General features: G+C 43.2%; 1 protein-coding gene across 10 annotated transcripts in view; it reads right to left on the bottom strand.

Moving 5' to 3' along the window:
* st3gal3a (ST3 beta-galactoside alpha-2,3-sialyltransferase 3a) overlaps positions 1 to 26,422 on the bottom strand; it is a 681,850-nt gene that overhangs the window by 401,423 nt on the left and 254,005 nt on the right. For 7 of the 10 annotated variants that reach the window (XM_078560881.1, XM_078560878.1, XM_078560887.1 and 4 more), the window contains exons 3-4: positions 21,461 to 21,503; positions 10,122 to 10,229 (exon numbers count right to left, since the gene is read on the bottom strand). In XM_078560881.1, coding sequence (XP_078417007.1) covers positions 10,122 to 10,229; positions 21,461 to 21,503 — 151 coding nt within the window. The remainder of the gene's footprint in view (positions 1 to 10,121; positions 10,230 to 21,460; positions 21,504 to 26,422) is intronic. The other 3 variants (XM_078560885.1, XM_078560886.1, XM_078560891.1) reach the window with 1 other exon arrangement.

Raw genomic sequence — 26,422 nt, 5'->3', positions numbered from 1 at the left:
CCTTCTTAAACCGCTGCAGTCCATATGATGTTGGTACATCCAGAGTGCTGTTAGAGAGGGAGTTCCAGGATTTTGACCCAATGACAGTGAAGGAACGGTGATACATTTCCAAGTCAGGGTGGTGAGTGACTTGGAGGGGAACTTCCAGGTGGTGGTGTTCCCGTATGTCCGCTGCCCTTGTCATTTTAAATGCTGGTGGTCATGGGTTTGGAAGGTGCTAAGGAGGCTTGGTGAGTTCCTGCAGTGCATCTTGTGGATAGTACACACTGCAGCCACTGTGAGTCAGTGATGGAGGAGTGAATGTTTGTGGATAGGGTGCCAATCAGGCAGGCTGCTTTGACCCGGGTGGTGTCAAGCTTCTTGCGTATTGCTGGAGCAGCACTCATCCAGGCAAGTGGACAGTGTTCCATCACACTCCTGACTTGTGCTTTGTACATAGTGGAGAGGCTTTGGAGAGTCAGGAGGTGACTTACCGCAGGATTCCTAGCCTCTGGCCTGCTCTTGTAGCCATAGCTTGCAGCCACAGCCACTGGCTAATCCAGTTCAGTTTCTGGTCAGCGGCAATCTCCAGTTGATAATGGGGGATTCAGCAATGGTAATGCCACTGAACTTGTTGGAGATGGTCATAACCTGGCACTTATGTGGCGCCAATGTTACTTGCCACTTGTCAGCCCAAGCCGAGATATTGTCCAGGGCTTGCTACATTTGAACATGGACTGCTTCAGTATCTGAAGAGTCGCAAATGGTCCTGAACATCGTGCAATCATCAGCAGACATGCTTACTTCTGACCTTATGATGGAAGGAAGGCCATTGATGAAGCAGCTGAAGATGGTTGGACTGAAGACACTACTCTGAGGAACTCCTGCAATGATGTCCTGGAACTAAGATGATTGACCTCCAACAACCACAACCATCTTCCTTTGCGCTAGGTACGACTCCAAACAGTGGAGAGTTTTCCCCGATTCTAATTGACTCCAGTTTTGCAAGGGCTCCTTGATACCATGCTCAGTCAAAAGCTGCCCTGATATCAAAGGCCATCACTCTCACCTCACCTCTGGGGTTCTGCTCTTTTGCCCATGTTTGAACCAAGACTGTGATAAAGTCAGGAGCTCAGTGGCCCTGGTGGAACGCCAAACTGAGTGTCAGTGAGCAGGTTATTGCTAAGCAAGTGCCGTTTGATAGCACACCTTTCATCACTTTACTAATGATCGAGGATAGACTGATGGGCCATTAATTGGCCAGGTTGGGTTTGTCCTGCTTTGTGCATACAGAACATACCTGGGCAATTTTCCACATTGCTGGGTAGATGCCAGTGTTGTAGCTGTGCTGGAATAGCTTGGCTAGGGGCACGGCAAGTTCTGCAGCACAAATCTTCAGTACTATTGGAATATTGTCAGGGCCCATAGCCTCTGCAGTATCCAGTGCCTTCAGCCATTTCTTGACATCATATGGGGTGAATCTAATTGGCTGAAGACTTGCATCTGTGATGCTAGGCACCTCTGGACGAGGCAGAGATGGATCATCCACTCGGCACATCTGGCTAAAAATTGTTGCAAATGCTTCAGCCTTATCTTTGTACTGATGTGCTGGGCTCCTCCATATTTGAGAGTGGGTATCTTTGTGGAGCTTCCTCCTCCAGTGAGTCATTTAACTGTCCACCACCATTCATGACTGGATGTGGCAGGACTGCAGAGCTTAAATCTGTTCCGTTGGTTGAGCTTAGCTCTGTCTATCGCTTGTTGCTTATGCTGTTTGGCACTCAAGTAATCCTGTGTTGTAGCTTCACCAGGTTGACAGCTCATTTTTAGGTATGTCTGTTGCTGCTCCTAGCATGCCCTCCTGCACTCTTCATTGAACCAGGGTTGATCCCCTAGCTTGGTGGTAATGGTAGAGTGGGGGATATGCTGGGCCATGAGGTTACAGATTGTGAAAGTTCATCCTGTGAATTTGTTCAGTAGCTTTCCTCTACGGTTTCAAAAAAAAAAGTTAGAATCTATCAAGCCAGGTTTCACTCTGGATTCTGACTTGTCACTGGACAGACTTGTCGGAATCGTAACAACACAGACTGCAGTAGTTCAAATTGGTGGCTCACAGCCACCTTATCAAGGGTAATCAAGGATGGACAATAACTGCTGGCCTTGCCAGTAATACCCACATCCCAGGAACAAACAAACAAAACAAAAAAAAATGTAACTTACCAGCCACTAGTGTATAAATCAGAAAACTGCAAGTGCATTGCCTGCCATTTTCCACCTAATTAATTCAACTGACCGAAAATGTCCATTGATTTTCTGATACGCACTGGCAATGCCTGAGCAAAATCCACCCTAATATTCTAACATTTGGTCGAATTTATAGGGCAGCTAAACATTTTGTATCAAAATTTAAACTGGTCTTCATTCAATTTTTGACTTCTTTGCCTCATCAGTCAGGGAAAGGTTGTTCTTTATATGGTATGCATTTTTCACCACTTATTAAGCCAAAGGTTTTGTATCCCATATAACAAATGAACCATCAATATGGCAGACGTCCCGAATCTATGACACCGAGCTAATACTTGCATCAGAACATGAGAATTATAAATTAATCTGGGTATCAATAATCCTAAATTTGGAAAACTGTCACTCTTAAGCATCCACTGCACAAGCCTGCATACATTTAGATCTTAGGTACCGGCATCCTGCTGGACATGCAGCAAAAAAAAACAATTTCGGATGGGGAGTCTTCATATGGTGCAACTTTGCTGGTGGCCAAAGAAGCCAATCCTTAAGAGGTAGGTGCTGCCACAAGTGCCACACATGAAGTTACCAAGTGTCGTTGTGGGTTGTTGTTTTTGGCACTGGCATCTGTTGTCAAAGCCACTGTAGCCACTGGTCATTGTGGTGGTCCAAGCTAGCAAGAGGTGTCGCCATTTTCCTCTGTCGTTAGCTAGTGACTTCCAGGTATGATAATTGATGTCTATGGCCTTTATGCCACCCTCACAAGCGTCGCTGAAGGGGCGCATTGGGCATCCTACTGGTGGTCTGGCTCCAGCTACATCACCACACAGAAAGCCCTTGGCTTTCCACCTTCTATTCTGCAGACATGCCCGAGTCAACAAAACCGCCCCTGTTTGAGGAGTCCTAACAAACAAAGAAGCTCTACCTTTGAGAGAACTGCCACATTCACAGAATCACACAGTGCAGAAGAGGCTCTTCGGCCCATCGCGTCTGTACCAACACGTGAGAAACACCTGACCTACCTACCTAATCCCATTTACCAGCACTTGGCCCATAGCCTTGAATGTTATGATGTGCCAAGTGCTCATCCAGGTACATTTTAAAAGATGTGAGGCAACCCACCTCCACCACCCTCCCAGGCAGTGCATTCCAGACTGTCACCACCCTCTGGGTAAAAAAGTTTTTCCTCACATCCCCCCTAAACCTCCTGCCCCTCACCTTGAACTTATGTCCCCTCGTGACTGACCCTTCAACTAAGGGGAACAGCTGCTCCCTATCCACCCTGTCCATGTCCCTCATAATCTTGTACACCTCGATCAGGTTGCCCCTCGGTCTTCCCTGCTCCAGCGAAAACAACCCAAGTCTATCCAACCTCTCTTCATAACTTAAATGTTTCATCCCAGGCAACATCCTGGGGAATCTCCTCTGCAGCCCTTCCAGTGCAATCACATCCTTCCTATAATGTGACCACCAGAACTGCACACAGTACTCCAGCTGTGGCCTCACCAAGGTTCTATACAACTCCAACATGACCTCCCTACTTTTGTAATCTATGCCTCGATTGATAAAGGCAAGTGTCCCATATGCCTTTTTCACCACACCACTAATATGCCCCTCAGCCTTCAGAGATCTATGGACACACACGCCAAGGTCCCTTTGTCCTCAGAAGTTCCTAGTGTCATGCAATTCATTGGATACTTCCTTCTCAAATTACTCCTTCCAAAGTGTATCACTTCACACTTTTCAGGGTTAAATTCCATCTGCCACTTATCTGCCCGTTTGACCATCCCGTCTATATCTTCCTATAGCTCAAGTCACTCAACCTCACTATTAAACACCCGGCCAATCTTTGTGTCATCCGGAAACTTACTAATCCAACCCCCATATGACACATCTATGTCGTTTATATAAATGACAAATAATAGGGGACCGAGCACAGATCCCTGTGGTACGCCACTGGACACTGGCTTCCATTTACTAAAGCATCCTTCTGTCATCACCCTCTGTCTCCTACAACTAAGCCAATTTTGAATCCACCTTATCAAATTACCCTGTATCCCATGTGCATTTGCCTTCTTTATTAGTCTCCCAAGTGCGACCTTCTCAAAGGCTTTGCTGAAATCCACATAGGCTACATCAACTGCACTACCCTCATCTACATACCTTCGTGTTTTTTCCTGCCAGGATGTACCCAAAATGTGCCATTGACTGCGAAGATGAAAACTGATGAGCTTCTTTTCTTGATAGCTGTAAGTCATCTATGTTTCACAGCCATACAGCAAGATGAGAATACAGGCCTTAGAAGCCATCAGCTGGGTGTTAAAGGTCAACTTGATGTTATCCCCTGCGGTTTTTGAGAGTCGGCCAAAGGTGCTAGCTGCTTTCCCTACGAGTACATCAAATTATGTATCAAGGGACACATTGTCTGTCACCATGGATCCGAGGCAGCAGAATTTGCTAACCACTTCCAGTGGGGTGTCATTTAGTGTAATCAGGGATGGAGATGCAACAAGGTGTCCCATGACCACAATTTTCTTGACACATAGGGCAGGGTTTTACCCGTCGGCGAGCGGGGGCGGGGCCCGCTCACCGACACGTAAAATGACGTGTGGTGACATCAGGGGGAACTCCCGACGTCACCACGCCCCAATTAAATTTTCAGGAAGGCGAGGGCGCAGCGAAATCAGCTGCGCGCCTGCCGACCTGTCAATGGCCAATTGAGGCCATTGATAGAGTCAATTATGTAATTAAAGGACCTGTCCGTCCAACCTTAAGGTTGGCGGGCAGGCCAGGAGCCTCGGCGCGAACTAGAAAAAACATGAAACGTCACCCACGCGCAGGATGAGGTTTCATGTAGCTTTTTAAAAATTTTAATACATTTTTTTTGACAATTATGGACATATCCCAACTCATGTGACATTGTCACATTAGGGGACATGTTAGGGAAATTTTATTTTTCTATTTTAAGGTTTTTGACATTTACAGCTGATCTCCCTCCCTGAGACAGCACTTAGCCTCAGTGAGATGAGTGTGCTCTTTCGTGCGCATCCGCGAAAGAGCACACACTCTTGATTTTGGGATTCCCCCCGCCCGCACAGGAAGCGCACAGCTTAATTGGCCCGTCCATGTAAAACGGCGCCGCGCCTCAGATCGGGGGTGCCGATCGGAAGCTCGCCTGTGCGTGCCCGCCCTTCAACTCTCCCCCCACCCCCCCACCCCCGGCAGGGGGACAATTCAGCCCATACAGTCAGGGCATGGAAGAGACAGTCCATGAGTCTTTGTAGCTGAGTTTCCATGTGGGTGACTAGAGCAGCATCATTAGCATAGAGAAGTTCTCTGATCAGGGTGCAATTTATTTTTGCTTTCACTTTCAGACTTGTTGGATTGTAGAGTTTTCCATCTGACTTAGTATGCAAATAGACTCCTTCCATATCTACAGGGAAGGCAAAGTCAGAAGGATGGAGGAAAGATGCCAAACAGAGTGGGGGCTTGGACACAGCCCTGTTTCACTTCATTGAATGAAGGAATCAAGTATGCGCTTGGCCCTACCATCACCAAAGTTGTCCCCCTGAAGTTGGGAGATGGTGAAGTACTTACCAACAGAAATAAACAGATGTCCCGCTGGGCTGAACATTATTGAGCTGTACTCCTGTGAGGTGGATATCTCTCACCTCTGCGCTTGACAGTCTCCTACAGTTAAATGAAGAACCCTCATCACCTGAACTTGAGAAGGCCATAGATTGCTTAGCAAACAGAAAGATATCCAGCAAGGACAGAATCCCAACCAAACTGCTCAAGAACAAAAAGTCCCATCTATTGTCACAACTTTATGACCATCTCCTTCTCTACTGATAAGTTGGCTCCATTCCACAGGAGGTGCGTGATGCAACAATCGTCACACGATAGAAAAATAAAGGCAACAGAGGAGGCTACAACAACTACAGGGGTATCTCACTCCTTAGCATCACTGGGAAGATCTTTGCTAGGGTCATACTTAAAATACTCCATCTACTTGCTCACTGAGTGCATCTAGAGGTACAGTGCAGTTTCCACAGAGTCCGAAGCTCTACTGTGGACATGATCTTCACCATATACCAGCTACAAGCGAAGTGTAGAGAACAGAGTATACCTCTTTACCCTCCTTTCATAAATAAGGCATTCGACACTGTCAGCAGATCAGGACTCTGCAAGATTTTGGGGAAAACTGGCTGTCCACCAAAGCTCCTCTGTCTCATCCACTCCTTCCACAACAACATGCATAGTTTGAGACTCCACATTTACATCTTACATCACCATTATCTTTCCAACTCATTCACTGATGTCACACCACCTCGACTAAACACAGGAGTTTTGCTACCTAACAAGCCAGTAAAAAGGTTCTGTTTCAAACTAAGTGTAGCCTGTATACCAGAGACAAATATTTTGTAATAGAATCAAGTAATTTATCTCAATTTAATCTTAATCTCCTGATGTCTATAACCCATGCATGTTTTTCTCACACAATTTATAACATTATCAAAACAACTTGATTGAATAACCACTTGCAAGTCATTCCCAAGGCAATTATTATTCTATATAACACTGAAGCTTGTATCCCTTCACTGTGCGAAGAAGAAAATGATGATGACATCACATTTTGAGCTGAAGGAAATTACTAACTAACTTGGATTTGATGTCCTACAGGCTGCTAGAAAGTGTCAAAAAGCAACAAACTTAGCCAAATAGAGGTAGGGGAGAGATTTACAAATAATGTCTTCAAGGAGTAACATGTAAATGATGAACAGAAGGGATCAAGAATTCAGCTCTTGTGCTCCAATTCAGCAAGAGGTAGAAGGGCATGGAAGAAAATGCTATAAAATAAAGGTTGTTTTGTTATTTTAGGAGTAGGCGTTTTAGGAATATGGGGTTCTGGTTGTACGTTGGAAATAAGAAGATAAAGCCACTATTTAGCCTATTTCTGTGCTTAGATTTTAGTGACTACATTGGAATACATAGGAGCAGAATTATGGGAGAGATGTGTAGTGGGGATAGACCATGGAGAAGCAGTGAAGAAGAGTAATGTGGTCAGTAATGTTGAAGATGGCAGAGAAGAAGAGACCAGAAGAATGAGCCACCTTCAGTCAAACAGGATGCTTGTGGTGTGGTAGTCTCAATCTTAAAGGTCAGTTTTGAAATTAAATGAGTACCTATTGAACAGAGAGTGGCAAAATGTTTGTGGCAATGAAGGGCATGTAATTCAGTCTCTAGGGTGAAAAATGAACCTACAACCTCCTGACTCAGAAGGGATAACGCTTCTAATTATCTAAAGCAGCAAAGGCAATGTAGACGTGCTTTCTGCACCAGACCAACAAGAAGGTGAGAATGTTACATTTCAGCCAAGGCTGACATTTCAGACAAGTGCTGAGAAAACATTACATTAAAATGAGTCACATCTTTCAGATTAGACATCAGCCCTGTCAGACGCACATAACAGATTTCACATCCAACTAACATTCTTCCTTCAAACACTATTATAAAAAAATAACTGGTCATTCTTCTCATTTGCCACTTCTGGGGCCGGCCATACATAAGCTGGCTATTACATTTGCCTACATAACTGTAATTCATTGGATGTCTTAAAGAAACTCACATTCAAAGGACATGAAAAGATAATATATAGGTGCAAGTTATTTTTTTTCTAATAAACTTTGAATTTTCCCATGTTAATCTGGTGATTACCCCCAGCCTGTGATGTTACATTTGTAATGGATTTTACAGTTTCTGCTTCAATGCCTCAATGTAGGCAGAATTTACATGTTAAAATAAAAATCTAATATCCCTCGCATTCTAACAAAAATTTTGAGTTCGCGCACCTTTGTTATAAAATTTCCAGCCAGTGGAAACAATCTTTCACTGTTTACTATTGCAACCATTTCATTATTTACTTGATCCTGTTCGAGTCTTTCTTTACTATAACCTCTTAGAACAGCGGTTAACTTCAAAGGTACTTCATTACTATGAAATGTTTTTGGATGTCCCGAGGTCACGAAAGGTGCTATTCAAGTGCAAGTTATTTCTCAGAAGAAGCTCTGAAGAAGAGTCATAATGGTTTTGAAACGTTAACTCTGTTTCTCTCTCCACAGATGCTGCCAGCCCTGCTGAGTTTTTAGAGCATTTTATGTTTGTATTTCAGATTTCCAGCATGGCAGTATTTTGTTTTTATTCCTTTCAGTCTTGGTAGAATTCTAGAAAATCTTGGCTCTGTCCTTCCTTTGGCTCTAATATCCTTCCTATCATCCAAACTCCGACCACAGCCTGACCAATAAATGTACAAATTCAATATTATAATCAATGCCCTACGTGTAAAATCCAGAATGCTAATGACATTTTCTGAATTTCTATTTTTTTAACCTGCATTCCCACCTTTAATGATTTACCTATCTGGATCAACTCTGTACTTCACTTTGTTTAAGAATATTAACATGGAGGGTATACTTGTTTTTATTTCCCCCCCAACTAAATTTACTGTTTCACATTTTCCTACGTTGAACTGCATCTGTCACCTATTAACTCATCCACTAACCTGTCTACATCTTCTTGCAATCCTCCTCATGCTCATAATTTAGGATCCTTTCTGTTCGCGAGTTCTGAGAGTTCTGCGGGTGCAGTTTTTCACGAACTGAAGAATTCAGTAGTTGTGAAAGGTAATGTCTTTAACAATACAGATGTAGCAAATTCAGATGTTTTGCTCCTTTTTCTCCATTGTGTTGGTTATTTAGTACTAGTTAAAAATCATTTAATAACATCCTGCTACCTCTTGGACCGAGCTTTTGGTTGCCTATCCTAATATCTCATGTGCCTCAGCATTTTGTTTGATTTACACTCCTGTAAAGTGCCTCACCACCAAAGGTGCTACATGAATGGAAGTTGTTGTTATGGTAGTGCTTATTTATTCAATAATAATTGTTATGCCATGATGGCACTGAGTGAAGGCAGCGGTAGACCTGGGCCACCCATCCTTCAGAGTTGAGCAGCTTGTCAACTCTGACCCAGTCACTTGTACAAGTTACGCAAGGTCTGCTAATACCTGTGAAATTATAACCCAGCAACATCCAGTAACCACATTTCTCAGCGGTTACCTCAATCAACCATTTAAATTAGTCTGAAGCCTCATTTGACATGTAAACAAGATTAATGCCTAAATTAAGAGTGGTCAATCCAGATAACCCCCACCTCCCCCCTAAGAAATTAAACCCAGTGACTTTAGAAAAGGAAAGAAAATCAGAACATTACATTTAAAATATAAATTAGAATAGAAATAAAACAAAATGAAATAGAACCCAACTTACACTACTTCAAACTCTTTGAGGGTATCAGTAACCCTTTAAGGTGTAAAGCGCACCTGCTGGTACTTTTTACAATGTTGACCTAATTTAACTAAAACTGCTCGGAATGAAATCTGGCATATTTTGAACTCATACTTGGTGCAGGGGTGGGGGTTAACAGGTTATTCATCTACAGGTTTCAGCACAGTCAAATCCAATTCTGTCTTCTAGATCACAAAGTTTGAACCTATATGACAGAAAATTAACTGGTTGCTTCTTTAGCCTAATGTTCTGATTGCATCTTTGTTCTAAACAGTAGAGATACTCAATGGTTTCACTTCGCAAGGCATTCCAATGGTGTGGAAGAACAGTTTTGTTTCTTGCAAAAATACTGAACCAATTATTAAAAAGCCCATTTAAGTTATACATGCAAACTGTGCTAATTCTCAATAAATACCCTGAATATTAACCAATGTAATGTGTGGGAGTCTATCTCCTATACTGATGAGAAGTATTACACTTGTTCCCTATCTTCACAGCCAGTGATTTGGCATTGTGTGGGACCCCACAATAAGTCCCTTGAATTTCTGCACTTACCGAATGTAGCCCATTGTGGGTTGGCAAGGAATAAAAAGTCTGTCTTTGTGGGCATCTGAATAGGCACAGCCATCTCCTCTGTTGTCCACCACTGGATTCTCCAGTTCCCTAAGAGTTACCCACAAATTACATTTTCAGAACTTTCTAACAGGAATGATATATAAGCACTCGTACTTTAAATACTGATTCTGAAGCACTCTTAATAGTGCAATCATTAGTTTGGAACATGTCATAAACTAACCAACCATTTATTAGACTACCCCCTTTACAGAAAGATGCAGATCTATTCATTATAAAACTATTAAAAGTGGAATAGCCACAATATTTTTCTACATTTGCCATGTCATGTAATTTGTTAGCCAGGCTTACAATTTTACACAAAAGGTCCTGGGAATACTGAAAATTCCTGTTTCTCAGCAAATCTGGATGCTAACAAATCACTTGCACAACGAATCACACGTGGCCTACCTATCGTTAATTGGGTATATGCATGAGGCATTGTGTGATTTGTTGTGGAAAACAACTACTATTAGTCACTTATATAGCATCTTTAATGTTGAAAAATGACCCAAAATGATTCATAGAAACCTAATCAAGAATCTGGTGGCTGAGACAAAGAAGAAAATTTAGAAGGGGTGACCAATATTTGCTCAACAAGTAGCGTTGTAACCTGCACAGTCCTCATCAGCCTGCAAAAGCAGACTGGTCACATCCAAAGTGCCAATGAGCATATCTGCAGGCATTTTCACAACTACAATATGGAACTGTCTTTACAGGATTCAGGTAAGCATAGAACAAGGTGAAGAACTACATCACATGCCATAGGGACACCTGCCACTAACATGTGACTTAGGGCTGGCACAACTAGTGGCTAATGATCTCTACTTCATTCTAGTTATGATGCAATGCTGATGTATGGGGATAGTGCTAAGGGCTGACAAACAGGGTCACCTTCCACCAGTTTACACAACATGATATCCACTTAAGCACCCACAAAATAGGGTATTGGGTTGCTCTATCACTTTCCTATAGACTGGTGCCTACACACTGGATTTCCATTCAATATACTGTAATTTTTTACATCTCTCCTTCTTCAGCCTCGATAAAAGCTACCAAGGCATTGATTTTTTTCCAAAGGCTGCAAGGATCTGAGTCCCCTTTTCTGCCACTTCCCTTTAATTGCCCACATTCCTTTACCCTTCATCTATGCACAATTTCCTACTGCGATCACTAGTGCGTTACAGCACTTAGGTAAATCTGCACCTGTAGCTGCAATTAACTATGCAAAAGTACTGATTCACAAAATTTAACCAGTGTTTCCAATTTACTGTTGACAAGATTTGCATCAATGCTTAACCTATTAGATTACACAAGAACATGAAAGTCACATCCTTAACTTCCAAATAAATTTAGGGTTTGATGACCTGTAACCTTGTTAAATCCTGGGAAGAAGCTCAAACGAATCAAGTTTCTCCATGAGGTTTAAGGAATAGCTGCAGCAATCACAGGAAGATTGTCATGACTAAAGCCTACACCAAATACTGGAATCAGGTACCTGTTCTGGCAAAATGACTTAAGCCTATAAGAAATTACAAATCTTTGAGCATAGTTAGACACATAGATATGTGTAATATCTTCAGCTCTTCCTTTCAAATGATTTTGTTAAAGAGACAGATTCAATGTGTATTAATAACCTTCCAATAATATGGCAAAAGAATCAAAAATTATGAAGACTCCTTCAACATGACGATTGCGTAATTATCATCAGCATGGCAAGCTTGGACATTTCAATAAAACTCATCAGCTTTTGTGTGTTTGCTCACAAGGTGCTGAGCATTGTTGACTGTAAGTAAGTCTTCAGAAGCAAAATAGCAGAAGTTGAGAAGACATCAAAATCTGGAGCAGGCAGCTGGAGCATGTCAGGTGGTACGAATTTGACATTTTAACAGCTGTGACTGTGTTCTGGGAGGAACATTTCCAGATTAATAAGAAAGAAAACTGACAAAATAAGCAGAACCAAGGTAATAAAGGAAAATGTATTAATCATGCACTTCACATAAACATCTGTTCTGCGTTTGTTATCCTAGATCAGCCCTAAATTAGTAGATGTCACTGTTGCATTGAATACACATCTATAATTGCAGTAAAAAGGGAGAAAATATCAGAAACGGTTTTGAACAGTTCACTGCGTGAATACACATTCTACTTGGAACAGATTAAGGAGACTAGGGCAAATTTGGGCTCACTCGCTGTGTTCTGCACTGAGTTAACAGTTCTCAGCTGCAGTAGAGTGGATGTGTTAGTCTCAGCAACCACGAGCTAGAAGGAAAAAGAAAATCAGCGAGGTTTTCAATTCCTCATTACTAGCCATTGCTGGGAGGTGTATATGAATACCAAACCTGAAATGGTTGCTTCCCATTTCCCAGCATTAATATCCTTCTTTGATAAGAGCAGAATTGTTCCTTCTCCATCTCCCCATAAAAAAATGTGGCCGCGGGGCATAAATGGCAATGTTGTGCAGGTCGAAATAGGTGGATTTGGTGATGGCAAGGATGTAGGAAGCTCAGTTCAATGTCCAACAGGACTTCTTAAAGGGATGCTCAGCATGTAGGTTAGCTCTCCTAAATGTCCTTGCTAAATTAGGCAAACTTTCTAAATTGCATCCCCACCAGTTTAAATTACTTCAGAGCAAGTTATTCAAAACTCTGAACAACGGAACAGTTAGGAAAATATTATGCAGCTTTAAAATCCTAATTGTATTGTTAAAGTAATGTTGCTCCTAGGGTTGTCAATTAATCATAATTTGTGATTAATGCATTTATTTTTTGAGAGATTAGCTTTAACGTGCATTAATTGTGAAGCTTACCACAGGTGTAAATTGGTAGGAATACATTTTTGTCTACCAGCACCACAGTTTTAACTTGATGAATTACAGCTTCTTCCTGCTGCTGGCATTGTCAATCAAGCACATGCTGTTTTCTCTGCTCAGAGCAAATAATCTTGCCGTTGTGGTTCCCAAATCTTCATGATAATGAGTAAAAAGGTAAAACAGTAACGACTTGCATTTATATACAATGCCCTTAAAGTAAAATGTTGCAAGAGCTTCACAGGAGCACAATCAGGCAAAATCTGACTCAGAACCTAAGACACATCAGGAAAGGTGACCAAAAGCTTGGTTAAAGAATATCTTAAAAGGAGGAGAGAGAGGTGGAGAAGTTCATTTATTTTTTCTTTATTCTACCATGGGATGTGGGCCTCACTGGCAAGGCTAGCATTTGTTGCCCATCCCCAATTGCCCTTCAGCTGAGTAGCTTGCTAAGCACCTGCAGAGGGCAGTTAAGTGTCAACCACTATACTGCAGGTCTGGAGTCACATGTAGGCCAGACAAGGGTGGCAGGTTTCGTTCCCTAATGGACATTAGTGAACCAGATAGGTTTTTACAACAATCGATGATAGATGTCATGGTCACTATTACTGACACTAGCTTTATATTCCAGATTTATTAATTTAGTTTAAATTCTACCAGCTGTCGTGGTGAAATTTGAACCCATGTCCCCACAGCATTAGTCCGGGCCTCTGAAATATTAGTCCAGTGACATTACCACGATGCCACCATCTTCCTATAAAGGGTGGGAATTTCAAAACTTTGGAGCTAGACTTTGGATGCATGTGCAGGGAAATTGCTTGTTGCAAAAAATTGGAATGTAAACCCATGCAAGACATTGTTTACAGAAATTGAATTCTTTGTTCTCACAGGTTTAGATTAAGCTTTTTTTAAAAAAAGCATCTTGTTGATTTGTAATGTATCTAATATCAAGCAGCAGGATTTTAATGCCCTTTCCAAAGTCTGTTAGCTCTGTGTGACGAGCTACGGTGGTGCTACAATTTAGCAGGGTCTGGTTTTTAGTTTTCAGTATTAAAATGCAAGTCATTTCTTCCTTTAATTAGTGTAGCAATGATGTATGAATTTAATGGGATTCTACTTTGATATTTAGAAATGAGTAATTGGAAGCTAAATTGGATAACCCCTGAAAACTGGCACAGGGATCGCTATGCAGAATTAACACGCATCTACTTGATTCCAAAGCTGGCAACACACCAACTTTTTGCTGCCTGCTCATTTCATGCCAAACGCACTGTTGACTGGCTGGATATATCAGCAGGAGACCAATATTGTGACTGGCTAGCACCACTTAAAATTAGCCTGCAGCTCTTAAGGGGAAGGTGCACTGTGGCTCGACAAGGTGCTGGGAGTCATGGCTGAAGAGCAGCTAACCTGGAAAAGAGTGAGGAAGGGCACAACAGGGGAGATAGCAAATTCAAAGGTTTAGACAATGCACTGAAAAAGAAGAAGAGATCCTATATCCACAGGAGGCCAGTCAGCCCTCCAGACACATGGACAAAAGACAGCAAGAGCAAATGGTCTTGAAGGTCAGTGCCAGGTGCCATGGTCAGGTCAGTAAATGCACTTTCAAATGTCACATCCTACCAACTGCACCACTCAAAAACTGTTCAAGTCACTACACCTCTACACCTACCAACAATCTCTAGCAATCACAACTCATACCTAACTTCCATGTGCTTCACTTCACCCTCGCGTACTGAGCACTGCTGCAAGCCTCACATTCACAGTTTGCACACACTGTCAGTCATTCAACCACAACAGCCCCATCGACTAGCCACACTGCATGATACACTTTCCTCTCTGGCAAGACAAGGTGGGATGCAACTGGAGGCAGGAGTTAACCAAAGAGAACCAGGTGCATCTGCATTTCTTAATCCCCAAGGAGAGTGTTGGCCATCATGGGATTCTTAAGGAGGAGGTGGGGGGGTGGGAGACTTGTCGTACTTTGAGTAGTTTGCCTAATTTGGTCCCCACCTGACACCCAGCTCTCACCTGTGGCTCCGAGAAGTTGCTTGCCTGCTGCAACGGCCACACTATGGGCAGCCACTTCGACAAGCGGGCTAAACGAGGTGAGGGTAGCTGACAGGTCTCAAACTCTCAGTGAGTTTGGGATTTGCCTATCTCTAGCATGTGAAGGCTGTTCCGGCGGACTGGGCAGAAGAAATGGCTTGACTAATTCAGTGGTCAAGAAGGCAGTCCAGCATAGCACCGTGGAATGTGAAGAGCATGATGAGGCACAAAAGATGTCATGGTCATCCACTGCATCCAAAGAAGTCTTCAGTCGTAACTGTTCTCCATGCCACTGAACTCAGGCTTCTGCGACCGAGAGAGTGGGATTGCTCCTATGGAACGGTTCTCCCACTTTAAAAATATTCTTGCACAGGTTTTTGTGCAAGTTCATCTTTGTTTCTTTCTTCCAAAGTCCTGCAGCGATGGAGGCATGGCAAAGCAACAGGTGGGGGTGGCCACTCGTGGTCATAGTCACAAACCTGCACGTAGGCGGCCCTTGGACTAGTGACTGCTCAACTCTGCACCCAGGGCAGCAGAGGAGTTTAGCAATATCTAGGGTAACTAGGCAGCCCTCTTTAGAATAGCACTGCCCACCCTTTGTGAGGGAGGGGTTTAGAAAAGGTACCCTAAACATTGCCAGCCCTACAAACGTCTGGCCAGTTTACTGCAGCTGGCAGATCATCCACAAAGCGGTCGAATAACTTCAAAATCAAACGAAATGATTCATCATTGGAGCTTGGAATATCCAGACTCTACTGGACAGAAGCAACACAACATGACCTGAAAGGAGAACAGCTCTTATATCTAAAGAACTAGCACGCTATCGCATCGACATTGTGGCACTGAGTGAGACAAGGCCCGCTGATAAGGGCTCACTAAAGGAAGATTAAGGTGACTACGCTTTTTTCTGGAAGGGAAAAATGGAGAGTGAGGACAGGATATATGGTGTAGGATTCTCAATCAGATCATCTTTGATGAAAGACATTACTACACTCCCTGTTGGGATCAACAAGCACCTCATAGTTGTGTTTTCCACTCGGCCGAACAAACCACGTGACCTTCATCAGCCCCTAAGCACCAACTCTCAACAGCCCCCGAGGACGTGAAAGAACAACTCTACAAGGGTCTGGATCAAGTCATTAAGTCCGTGTCTGTCAATGATAAGCTCAAGGTTCTAGGAGACTTCAATGCCTGGGCGGGGAAAGTCAGAGATAACTGGAAAGGAATTCTGGGTAATCACAAGGTTGGAAAACTTAACAGCAATGGCCTGTTACTCATGAACAAATGTGCTGAGCACAATCTTTACATTACCAACACAATGTTCAGGCAAGCTGATAAGTACAAGACTATTTGGATGCATCCAAGGTCAAAACAGTGACACATGATCAACTACATCATTGTGCGTCAGAAAGATCTCAGGATGTACAAATTACATGGGCAAAGCAATGTGCATAATGTTGGGCAGATCACAGACTAATCTGAGCAATTCTCAACTTGTGAATTGCTCCAACTCAGCGCAAGCGACCAAAAGCCGTCAGAGCTCCTTTCAATACGGCTAAACATGAATAGCAACGCTTGCTACAACCAGTTTCAGAACACACATTCAAAAACTCAAAGCTAGCATGTCCCTTGTTGCAGCCCGTGTCAAGAAGTAGAGCAAATTTAAAGACATTGTCACTGAAACAGCAAACACTGTTCTTGGACCGAAGAAGCGAGTGCTTCAGGGTTGGTTCGATGAAAATGACGAAAACGTCTCTCAAATCCTGAAAGCCAAAAATGGAGCATATATGGAGTGGTAGAATGATCCAACCTCCACCACCAAAAGAGACAGGTTTTGACATCTAAAGAGCAAAGTTCAGAGAGAACTGTGTGTGATGCAAGACGGATAGTGGGAAAGGAAAGTTGCAAAATTACAACAATATGCAGACTCCCACAGCTCAAAAAAGTTCTTCAGTTCTATTAAATATGTACATGGACCTTCTAGGACAGGCTCCACACTACTGCTCTCAGCCGATGGATCGTCCTTGATCAAAAATCATGCAGAAGTAAGAGACAGATGGGCAAAACACTTCAGCAGCCTGCTGAACAGACCATCTACCGTCAACCACACAGCCCTCAACCAGATTCCTCAGCAGCCAGTAGTTGACGAGGTTGACTTGCCTCCTTCTGTTGATGAGATCAAGAAAGCTATTAAGCAGGTGAACTCAGGCAAGGCTACAGGGAAAGATGGAATCCCAGCAGAAATTTTCAAAGGAGCAGGTCCTGACATGATAGAGGTCTTCCATGATATTCTCTTGTGTATTTGGAATGAAGAAAAGATGCCAAATGACTTTCACGATGGAACGATAGTTGCTCTCTAAGGCAACGCAAGAAAGCAGAATGTAGCAACTACAGAGGTATCTCACTTCTGTCCACAGAAGGAAAGATGTTTTAATGCATCATCCTGATGTGGTAGAAACAAATCTGCCCAAAGCTCAGTGTGGCTTTTGACCAGGTCACAGCATTGTGGACATGATGTTCACTGTGAGACAAATCCAAGAAAAATGCCTCGAGCACAGCATGGCCCTTTACTTCATTTTCATTGATCTCGCAAAGGCCAATCTGCAGGGAGGCCCTCTGGACAATCTTGGAACAGCGTGGATGCCCAAAAAAATTTGTCAAGGTCATATAGCTGTTCCACAACGGAATGACGGGCCAGGTCATTTTAAATGGCAAATCATCAGCTCCCTTTGAGATCTTGAATGGAGTAATGCAGGGCAGCATTCTAGCATCAGTTCTCTTCTACCTGTTCTTTAACCTGCTCTTTACCTGTGTCCTTAGCCATGCTGTCAAGGATCTTGAAGGAGGAGTGCATCTCCGATATCATCTTGATGACTCACTTTTTGACCTACGAGGTCTCAGTGTAAAAACCAAAACTCTGAGAAACTCATCCAGGAAGTCCTTTTCACCAATGATTGTGCCTTAATGTTTCACAAAACAAGCAATTTGCAGAGCATGATTGACAGATTTTGAGAGGCTTCAAAGCCATTTGGATTGACCATCAGTCTTGGAAAGATAGAGATTCTATACCAGCCCTTGCCAAATTCCAGCACTGTTCAACCAGACATCTCCATCATGATACAAAGCTGAAGAATACTGATAGCTTCAAATACCTAGGAACCATTATCTCCAGTGATGATTCACTTGATAATGAGATATCAACTAGGATCAGCAAGGCGAGCCAGGTGCTTGGAAGTCTTCACACCAGAGTAGTAAACCACCACGAAGATCGAGATGTACAACATTCTTGTCATCACTTCCCTCCTCTACGGGCTTTATACCGCAAACACATAAAACAGTTGGAACAATTTCACATGTGTACTCTTCGCTCCATTCTTGGCAAGATCAGATCACAAACCTTGAAATCTTCGACTGAACTCAGACAACAAGTATTGAGGCAATGCTCCTGAGAGCCCATCTGTGCTGGATAGAGTATGTAATTAGAATGAAGGACCATCTCACTCCGAGACAGCTGCAGTATGGACAGCTAGTGTCAGGCAAAAGAAACCAAGGTCAGCTGCACAAGCACTACAAGGACATGCTTGGGAATTCTGAAGTGGTGCAGGGTCAAGCCTAATGAGCTGGAAGAATTAGCGCGAGAAAGAACTCACTGGGGAGCTCCAATCCGTAGAGCTTCTTTCACATTTGAAAAGGATCGATGTCAACATCTTATTGCTGCCCATGGACAACATCATAGAGCAACATCTATCCATGTCACAGCACAAGTTCCAATACCCCAACTGTTTCCGACTCTGTGTAGTAGGCTGGGACTACATAACCATCTCAATGTTCATCATTGATGAGTCTGCACATCCATCATCTTCTTCGAACTCAAGGGACAACACATTATTGCTGAGGCCGTGTCCAGCATATGGGCTGAAATCATCAAAGATGATAGTATCCTCAGACCTAATTCTCTTTCTCACAGCCTACATCCCCCTCATCCCACACTCTCATCGGATTTACAAGCTGCAGGCAGTATAAGCATGCACCTCTTATTTCCCCCCATCACCCTTCCCTTTCTTTTCAGATACCCATGTGGTGCAACCTGGTCAGGCAGTAGAGGGAAACAGCAAGAAGAGGGTGGGAACAAAGGTATTACACCGCCACACGACTTCACACTTGTAGCCACCAACTCTGCTACCAACTTGGCACATATGTCAGAGGAATGATTAGAGGCAGAATCTGAATCTGGTGAGAACCAAGCACATGTGCACGAAAGGCAGGGCAGCAAGTAAAGATAGTGCAGGTGCCAGCTTGCTGGAGGGTGAGTGGTTAGTTTGGAGAAGCTAGGGCTGTTCTCTAGGGAGCAAAGGAAGTTGAGGGGAAATCTGATAGAGGTGTACAAATTATGACAGGTTTAGATAAAGTAGAAGAAAAGCTGTTCCCAATAGCCAATGGTAAAAGGACTAGGGGACACAGATTTAAGGTTTTAGGCAAAAGATGCGGGGAGGGGGCGGGAAGAAGAATTTTGTACGCAGCGAGTGGTAATGACTTGGAACTCTCTGCCTACCAGCATGGTGGAAGCAGATACATATCAATGATTTCAAAAGGAAATTGGATAGATACTTGAGGAAAATAAATTTAGAGGGCCATGGGGTTGGAGCAAATTGCTCTACAGAATGCCGACACAGGGCTCCTTCTATGCCGTTATGACTCTATAGCCCGCGTCACTCAGTAGCCACCCTTTGCTTTGATGCAGTGACTGAAATGCAACTTGCACAGCAGACTGCCACAGAATGAAGACACAACGGCTACCAGGACACTGGGCATTGGCCTGCACGAGTCTCTGCCTATAGTCAAAAACCAGGTGAAAGCTGAGAGAGCAGAGTCTCTTTTCTTTCCAGTATAGAGCAAAGTGTTTATGATGCCTGCAAAGAGATGTACATGCAGTTATTGGCCTGCTATACTATGGGGAAGCCTGCAATGCTAGCAAAGCCACTTGCGCTTTGCCTGCTTGTCTCTGGCGGGAGAGAATGAAATATAATTAGCTCTCTTTGAATACTGAGCCTTAAATTATCTCCATTATGCGACAGTAGATGGAAAATTGTGAGATGTTGCAACTATCTCCATCTCCAGCCTGGAAGGCATCAGATGCATATAAGTTCATCGCTATGGCTGTGAAAGTGACCATTGTCAATGCAGTCCTGGTCCTGCTCAGAGGCTGCAGTTCTAGCAGTAGTAAGGGGAAGATTTTCAGTGTGGACATCCTTAAGGCTTTGTTCCTTGCTGAGGTTCAAGTTGGAGTATAGCTCGCTGAACACACTGGGCAAATATGTTCGCATAATTCCACGTATGCAATTAAGGCACCTTAACGCATCTATCACCTTACACAGCTAAAAATGAAAATGTACTTATTATTTTTGATTCCTACCCAACATTTTCAACCTAAAATCTGCTACAGAAGATTTTCTCCCTCCTCCCTCTTCCAGCAGGTTGACCTGCTCTGTGGCCTCTGTTCATTCTCCAAGTCATAATGCATTCCAAGGAGAATGCCTACTAGTGCACGGATGTCTGGAACTACTGGTTTGTATGGAAGCCCTGAAGACAGCAAAAAGTCCTTCTGCACATGCCAACCACTCCCTGTAGACTTTTGCAACTTGAAACACCAAGCATTTGCGGAACCATAGCAACAGCCAGAAGAATTAACCAGCAACTAATTTGTAAGTAGTTCAAGATCCCTTAAACTAGTGCTTCTGGGGTATGGAACAGTGCAAGCAGGTGGGGGTCGGTCCTTCCTAATACAGAGCACATGTTCAGATGTGCAAAGTTAGGGGAGCGTTGGCTGGAGTGATGTGGTCTAAAGTAGCACCACTGGTATCAAATCGGTTTTGCATGCTGATTAAACATCATGGATGTGTCCTGTTCTACATACTTTCAAAGGATATTCACTGTCGCATGCACCAATGTGGCATCCGGCACAATTCACCCTCGCAATTGTGCCTATGCTATGGACAGACTTTTTGAGCTTTAAGTGCACTTGTAGCGCCCAAGAAAACAGAATCAATTTTGCCTGCTTTTAGTGGTCTGCACAATTGCATTCAATTAGGGAACATTATCACATCTATCATCCTACACAGCTAGAAATGAAAACACACATTATTTTTGGTTCCTACCCAAACACTTTCGTTCTGAAATCTGCAATAGAAGATTCAACATCCATTTGTCTAAATTCTGAGCTTCTGCTCTTTTACATGTAGCAATCATTAATAGTTATTAACTGATGAAATACAGGACACAATTCCAGAATCTGTGTCTTTATTGCAATTTCTCTGGACACCTGTTCCAATGGACAAGATATTCTGCCATGAGCAGCGTCTCAAAATAGCTATAAAAAAAAACTTTCAAATTAGTTAAAGGTTAATTGAAAATAATTTGTACTTACATTTTGGAATCTAACTTCAGCAGAAATCCCAGTCTATCATATTCTGAAAAAGAATAGAAAAGACAGATAATTCAATAAACTAGCACTACATTTCCCTAAAGGTTAAATACCTTAAAAACTTGATAATAGTATTACTTAGTTCGGAATACTATTTTCAGTTCTTCACAAGATTTTCAAACATTTCTTTAACCTTCAAAGAATTATTTTCCAGCCAACCTTCAAGGTTTAAAAACAATTAACTTCTAATGTGCCCCAATCCACCTTTGGATAAATCTTGATCAAATTGGTGTATGTCTTGTGCATGCAATCTCAGGCAGCTTCTGGAGCCAATATTTAGATATCATACACAAAGTTTGTGACAACTTTGCTAGTAATAATGAACTCATCAAATTAAACGTAAATAAACCCATCTCATTTGCACATCAGAACTCACTATTTCTGTACACCAGCCCATAACATTATTCTCCTGAACAGATAAGCTCATGAACATCTTTGTGTGTCCCACCACTATTTTTCAAGTATGCAAATTAAGAACATGATGTTTTTATGCATTTAATGTATTTCCCTAGAATTCCAGAAAATATTACAGATAGTACACAGAGTCTTCAAAAGGTGAGAGTCTGGAATTTCTTTTTATTCATTCACAGGATGTGGGCTTCACTGGCTGGGTCAGCATTTATTGCCCATCCCTAGTTGCTCTTGGGGTGGTGGTGAGCTGCTTTCTTCAGCCGCTGCAGTCCATGTGGTGTAGGTACACCCACAGTGCTGTTAGGGAGGGAATACCAGGATTTTGACAGTGAAGGAACAGCGCTATAGTTCCAAGCCAGGATGGTGTGTGACTTGGAGGGGGACTTCCAGGTTATGGTGTTCCCATGCAACTGCTGCCCTTCTCCTCCTAGATGTTAGCGGTCGTGGGTTTCGAAGGTGCTGCCTAAGGAGCTTTCATGAATTCCTGCAGTGCATCTTGTAGATGGCACACATTGCTGCTATTGTGCATTGGTGGTGGAGGGAGTGAATGTTTGTGGATGTGGTGCCAATCAAGTGGGCTGCTTTGTTCCTGGATGGTGTCAAGCTTCTTGAGTGCTGTGGCAGCTGCACTCATCCAGGCAAGTGGGGAGTATTCCATCACACTCCTGACTTGTGCCTCGCAGATGGTGGACAAGCTTTGAGGAGTCAAGAGGTGAGTTACTCGTTGCAAGATTCCTAGACTCTGACCTACTCTTGCAGCCACAGTATTTATTTGGATAGTCCAGTTCAGTTTCTGGTCAATGGTAACCCTCAGGATGTTAATAGTAGGGGATTCAGTGATGGTAATGCCACTGAACATCAAAGGGCAATGGTTGATTCTCTCTTGTTGGAGATGGTCATTGCCTGGCACTTGTGTGACGTGAATGTTACTTGCCGCTTGTCAGCCCAAGCTTAGATATTGTCCAGGCCTTGCTGCATTTGGACATGGACTGCTTCAGTATCTGAGGATCCGCAAATAGTTCTGAACATTGTGCAATCATCAGCAAGCATCCCCACTTCTGACCTTATGATAGAAGGAAGATCATTGATGAAGCAGCTGAAGATGGTTCGGCCGAGGACATACCCTGATGAGCTTCTGCAATGATGTCCTGGAGCTGAGATGATTGACTTCCAACAACCACAACCATCCTCCTTTGTGTTAGGTATGACTCCAACCAGTGGACAATTTTCCTCATGACTCCCATTGACTCCAGTTTTGCTAGGGTTCCTTGATGACACATTTGGACAAATGCAGCCTCGATGTCAAGGGCAGTCACTCTTACCTCACCTTGGGAGTTCAGCTCTTTTGTCCATGTTTGAACCAAGGCTGTAATGAGGTTAGGGGCTGAGTGGCCCTGGCAGAACCCAAACTGGGCATCAGTGAGCACGTGATTGCTAAGCAAGCACCGCTTGATAGCACTGTTGATGACCTCTTCCATTACTTTACTGATGATCGAGAGTAGACTAATGGAGTGGTAATTGGCCGGGTTGGATTTGTCCTGCTTTTTGTGTACAGGACATACCTGGGCAACTTTCCACATAGCCGGGTAAATGCCAGTGTTGTAGCTGTATTCGAACAGTTTGGCTAGGGGTGCAGCAAGTTCTGGAGCACAAGTCTTCAGTACTATTGTTGGAATATCGTTAGGGCCCATAGCCTTTGCACTAGCCAGTGCCTTCAGCCATTTCTTGACATCGCATGGAGTGAATTGAATTGGCTGAAGACTGGGGGACCTCTGGAGGAGGCCGAGCTGAATCATCCACTTCTGGCTGAAGATTGTAGCAAATGCTTCAGCCTTATCTTTTGCACTGATGTGCTGGGCTCCCCCATTATTGAGGATGGGGAGATTTGTGGAGCCTCCTCCTCCAGTGAGTTGTTTAATTGTCCACCACCATTCACGACTGGATGCGGCAGCACTTCAGAGCTTAGATCTAATGCATTGGTTGTGCGATCACTGAGCTCTATCACTTGATGCTTATGCTGTTTGGCACACAAGTAGTCCTGTTTTATGGATTCACCAGGTTGACACTTCATTTTTAGGCATGCCTGGTGCTGCTCTTGGCATGCCCTCCTGCACTCTTCATTGAATCAGGGTTGATCCTCTGGCTTGATGGTAATCGTAGAATGGGACATATGCTGGGCCATGAGGTTACAGATTGTGTTTGAGTACAATTCTGCTTCTGATGGCCTACAGCGCTTCATGGGTATCCAGTCTTGAGTTGCTAGATCTGTTTGAAATCTACCCCATTTAGCACGGTGGTAATGCCACACAACACGATGGTGGGTATCCTCAATGTGAAGACGGGACTTCGTCTCCACAAGGACTGTGTGGTGGTCACTTCTACCGATACTGTCATGGGCAGATGCATCTGCAGCAGGCAGGTTGGTGAGGATGAGGTTAAGTATGTTTTTCCCTTTATTGGTTCCCTCACCACCTCCTGCTAACCCAGTCTAGCAGCTATGTCATTCAGGACTCAGCCAGCTTAGTCAGTAGAGGTGCTACCGAGCCACCCTTGGTGATGGACATTGAAGTCCCCCATCCAGAGTATAGTCTGCGCCCTTACCATCCTTAGTGCTTCCTCCTCTATGGAGGAGCACTGATTCATCAGCTGAGGTGGGGGGAGAGTGGGGGGGTACATGGCAATCAGCAAAAGGTTTCCTTGCCCATGTTTGACCTGGTCATGGGATCCAGAGTCAACGTTGAGGACTCCCAGGGCAACTCCCTCCCAACTGTATACCACTGCCGTTGGGACCCAGGAATACCCAGGAATCTGATTAAATGAAACCGCATTTTCACAAAGGTATTTATTCTGGGACATTATCTGTAAGATATGATTCTGTGAAGATGACTATGTCAGGTCGTTGAGCCAGCTCTCCCAATTTTGGCACTAGCTCCCAGATGTTAGGTCGATGCCAGGTGGTCTGTCTGGTTTCATTCCTTTTATGAGACTTTGTAGCAGTTTGATACAACTGAGTGGCTTGCTAGGCCATTTCAGAGGGCATTTAAAAGTCAACCACATTGCTGTGGGTCTGGAGTTCCATGTAGGTCAGACCAGGTAAGGACGACAGATTTCCTTCTCTAAAGGACAATAATGAACCAGATGGGATTTTGCAACAATTAACAATGGTCATTGGACTTTTAATTCCACCTGAATTCCACTGTGAATTCAAATTCCACCATCTGCCGTAGCAGGTTTCAAATCCAGGTCTCCAGAGCATTACCTTAGGTCACTGAAGTACCAGCAACAATATCACTACACCATCGCCTTCCTCAAGTACAGTACAATGAGATCCAGCATGTGGTGAGAGGATCAAGAGACAAGTATATTTGCAAATATATGACATTTCTTAATTCTATAATACATTTGGGCTCGGTATAAATACAAAATCAGAATCACAACATAATGTGTGGGCTAAACAAATCAATAGTACAAATGCTCTCCAATATTTAGATTTAAAAACAGAATATATGACGGGGGGTGGGTGGTGGAAGAAGATATAAAAATAAAAGAGAATACAAGAAAAAAAAGTGAATGTCATGTTCAAAATTCAAACTTCCAAACCAGAAAATCAGTTGTAGTGGTTGAAAAGCTCAGCACTCCACAAAATAAGTTCATGATCATGATACACCATCAAGAAAGGTTACTGCGTAGAGTCCCATCGTACAAATTTTGATCTTTATCAGCACACCACCCTTCATCCACAGAATCCGAGTCCAAATCCAGAACAGATTCCGAGAAGTGAATCCTCCTCATAAAAGTTCGAAGTAAATGGATTTACAGGATTCTCACCAATTTTTCATAATTATAGGTCATCAATATAAAACTGCTCATAATTTAGCATTATTTGGTACTAAGCCAGCAGTCTCACACTCAATAGTGTATAAGAATGGCTTACAAGGGAGTGACATTAAGTCATTACAGAAAAAATGGGCTGAATGGTATTTTTTGTGCGGTAACCATTCTATGATTGTATTGGACAGCAAAGCAGGCTCGATGGGCTGTAAGTCTACTCCTGCTCCTATTTATGCTCTTATTTTATTACACTAATATGTCAGATCATCAGCCTGCCAGAGTAGCAGTCAGTTGATATCAGCAGTACCTCTATTGATGTACTGGATTAGCACCTATTTCATTCACTGTAACTCACCGTAAAGGAGAACTTATATTTCACCCCTCTCCTAACTTTACTCAGTTCTGTTGAAGGGTCATGAGGACTCGAAACGTCAACTCTTTTCTTCTCCGCGATGCTGCCAGACCTGCTGAGTTTTTCCAGGTAATTCTGTTTTTGTAAAGGAGAACTACTGGAATCCCTCCTCCAGCTGATACTGACGCTGAGGTATCCATTATTTTGATGTCCAACTATCTCACTGCTTTGGAAAGAATATTTCAGGAACTCATCCTGACTGTTCTAAATACATGCTCGCTGTATCATATCAGCCAATTTTACTTTAATCC

Source organism: Cetorhinus maximus, chromosome 17, assembly GCF_964194155.1.
Source record: "Cetorhinus maximus chromosome 17, sCetMax3.hap1.1, whole genome shotgun sequence".
Taxonomy (NCBI): domain Eukaryota; kingdom Metazoa; phylum Chordata; class Chondrichthyes; order Lamniformes; family Cetorhinidae; genus Cetorhinus; species Cetorhinus maximus.
This window is presented reverse-complemented; position numbering and strand designations above follow the sequence as displayed.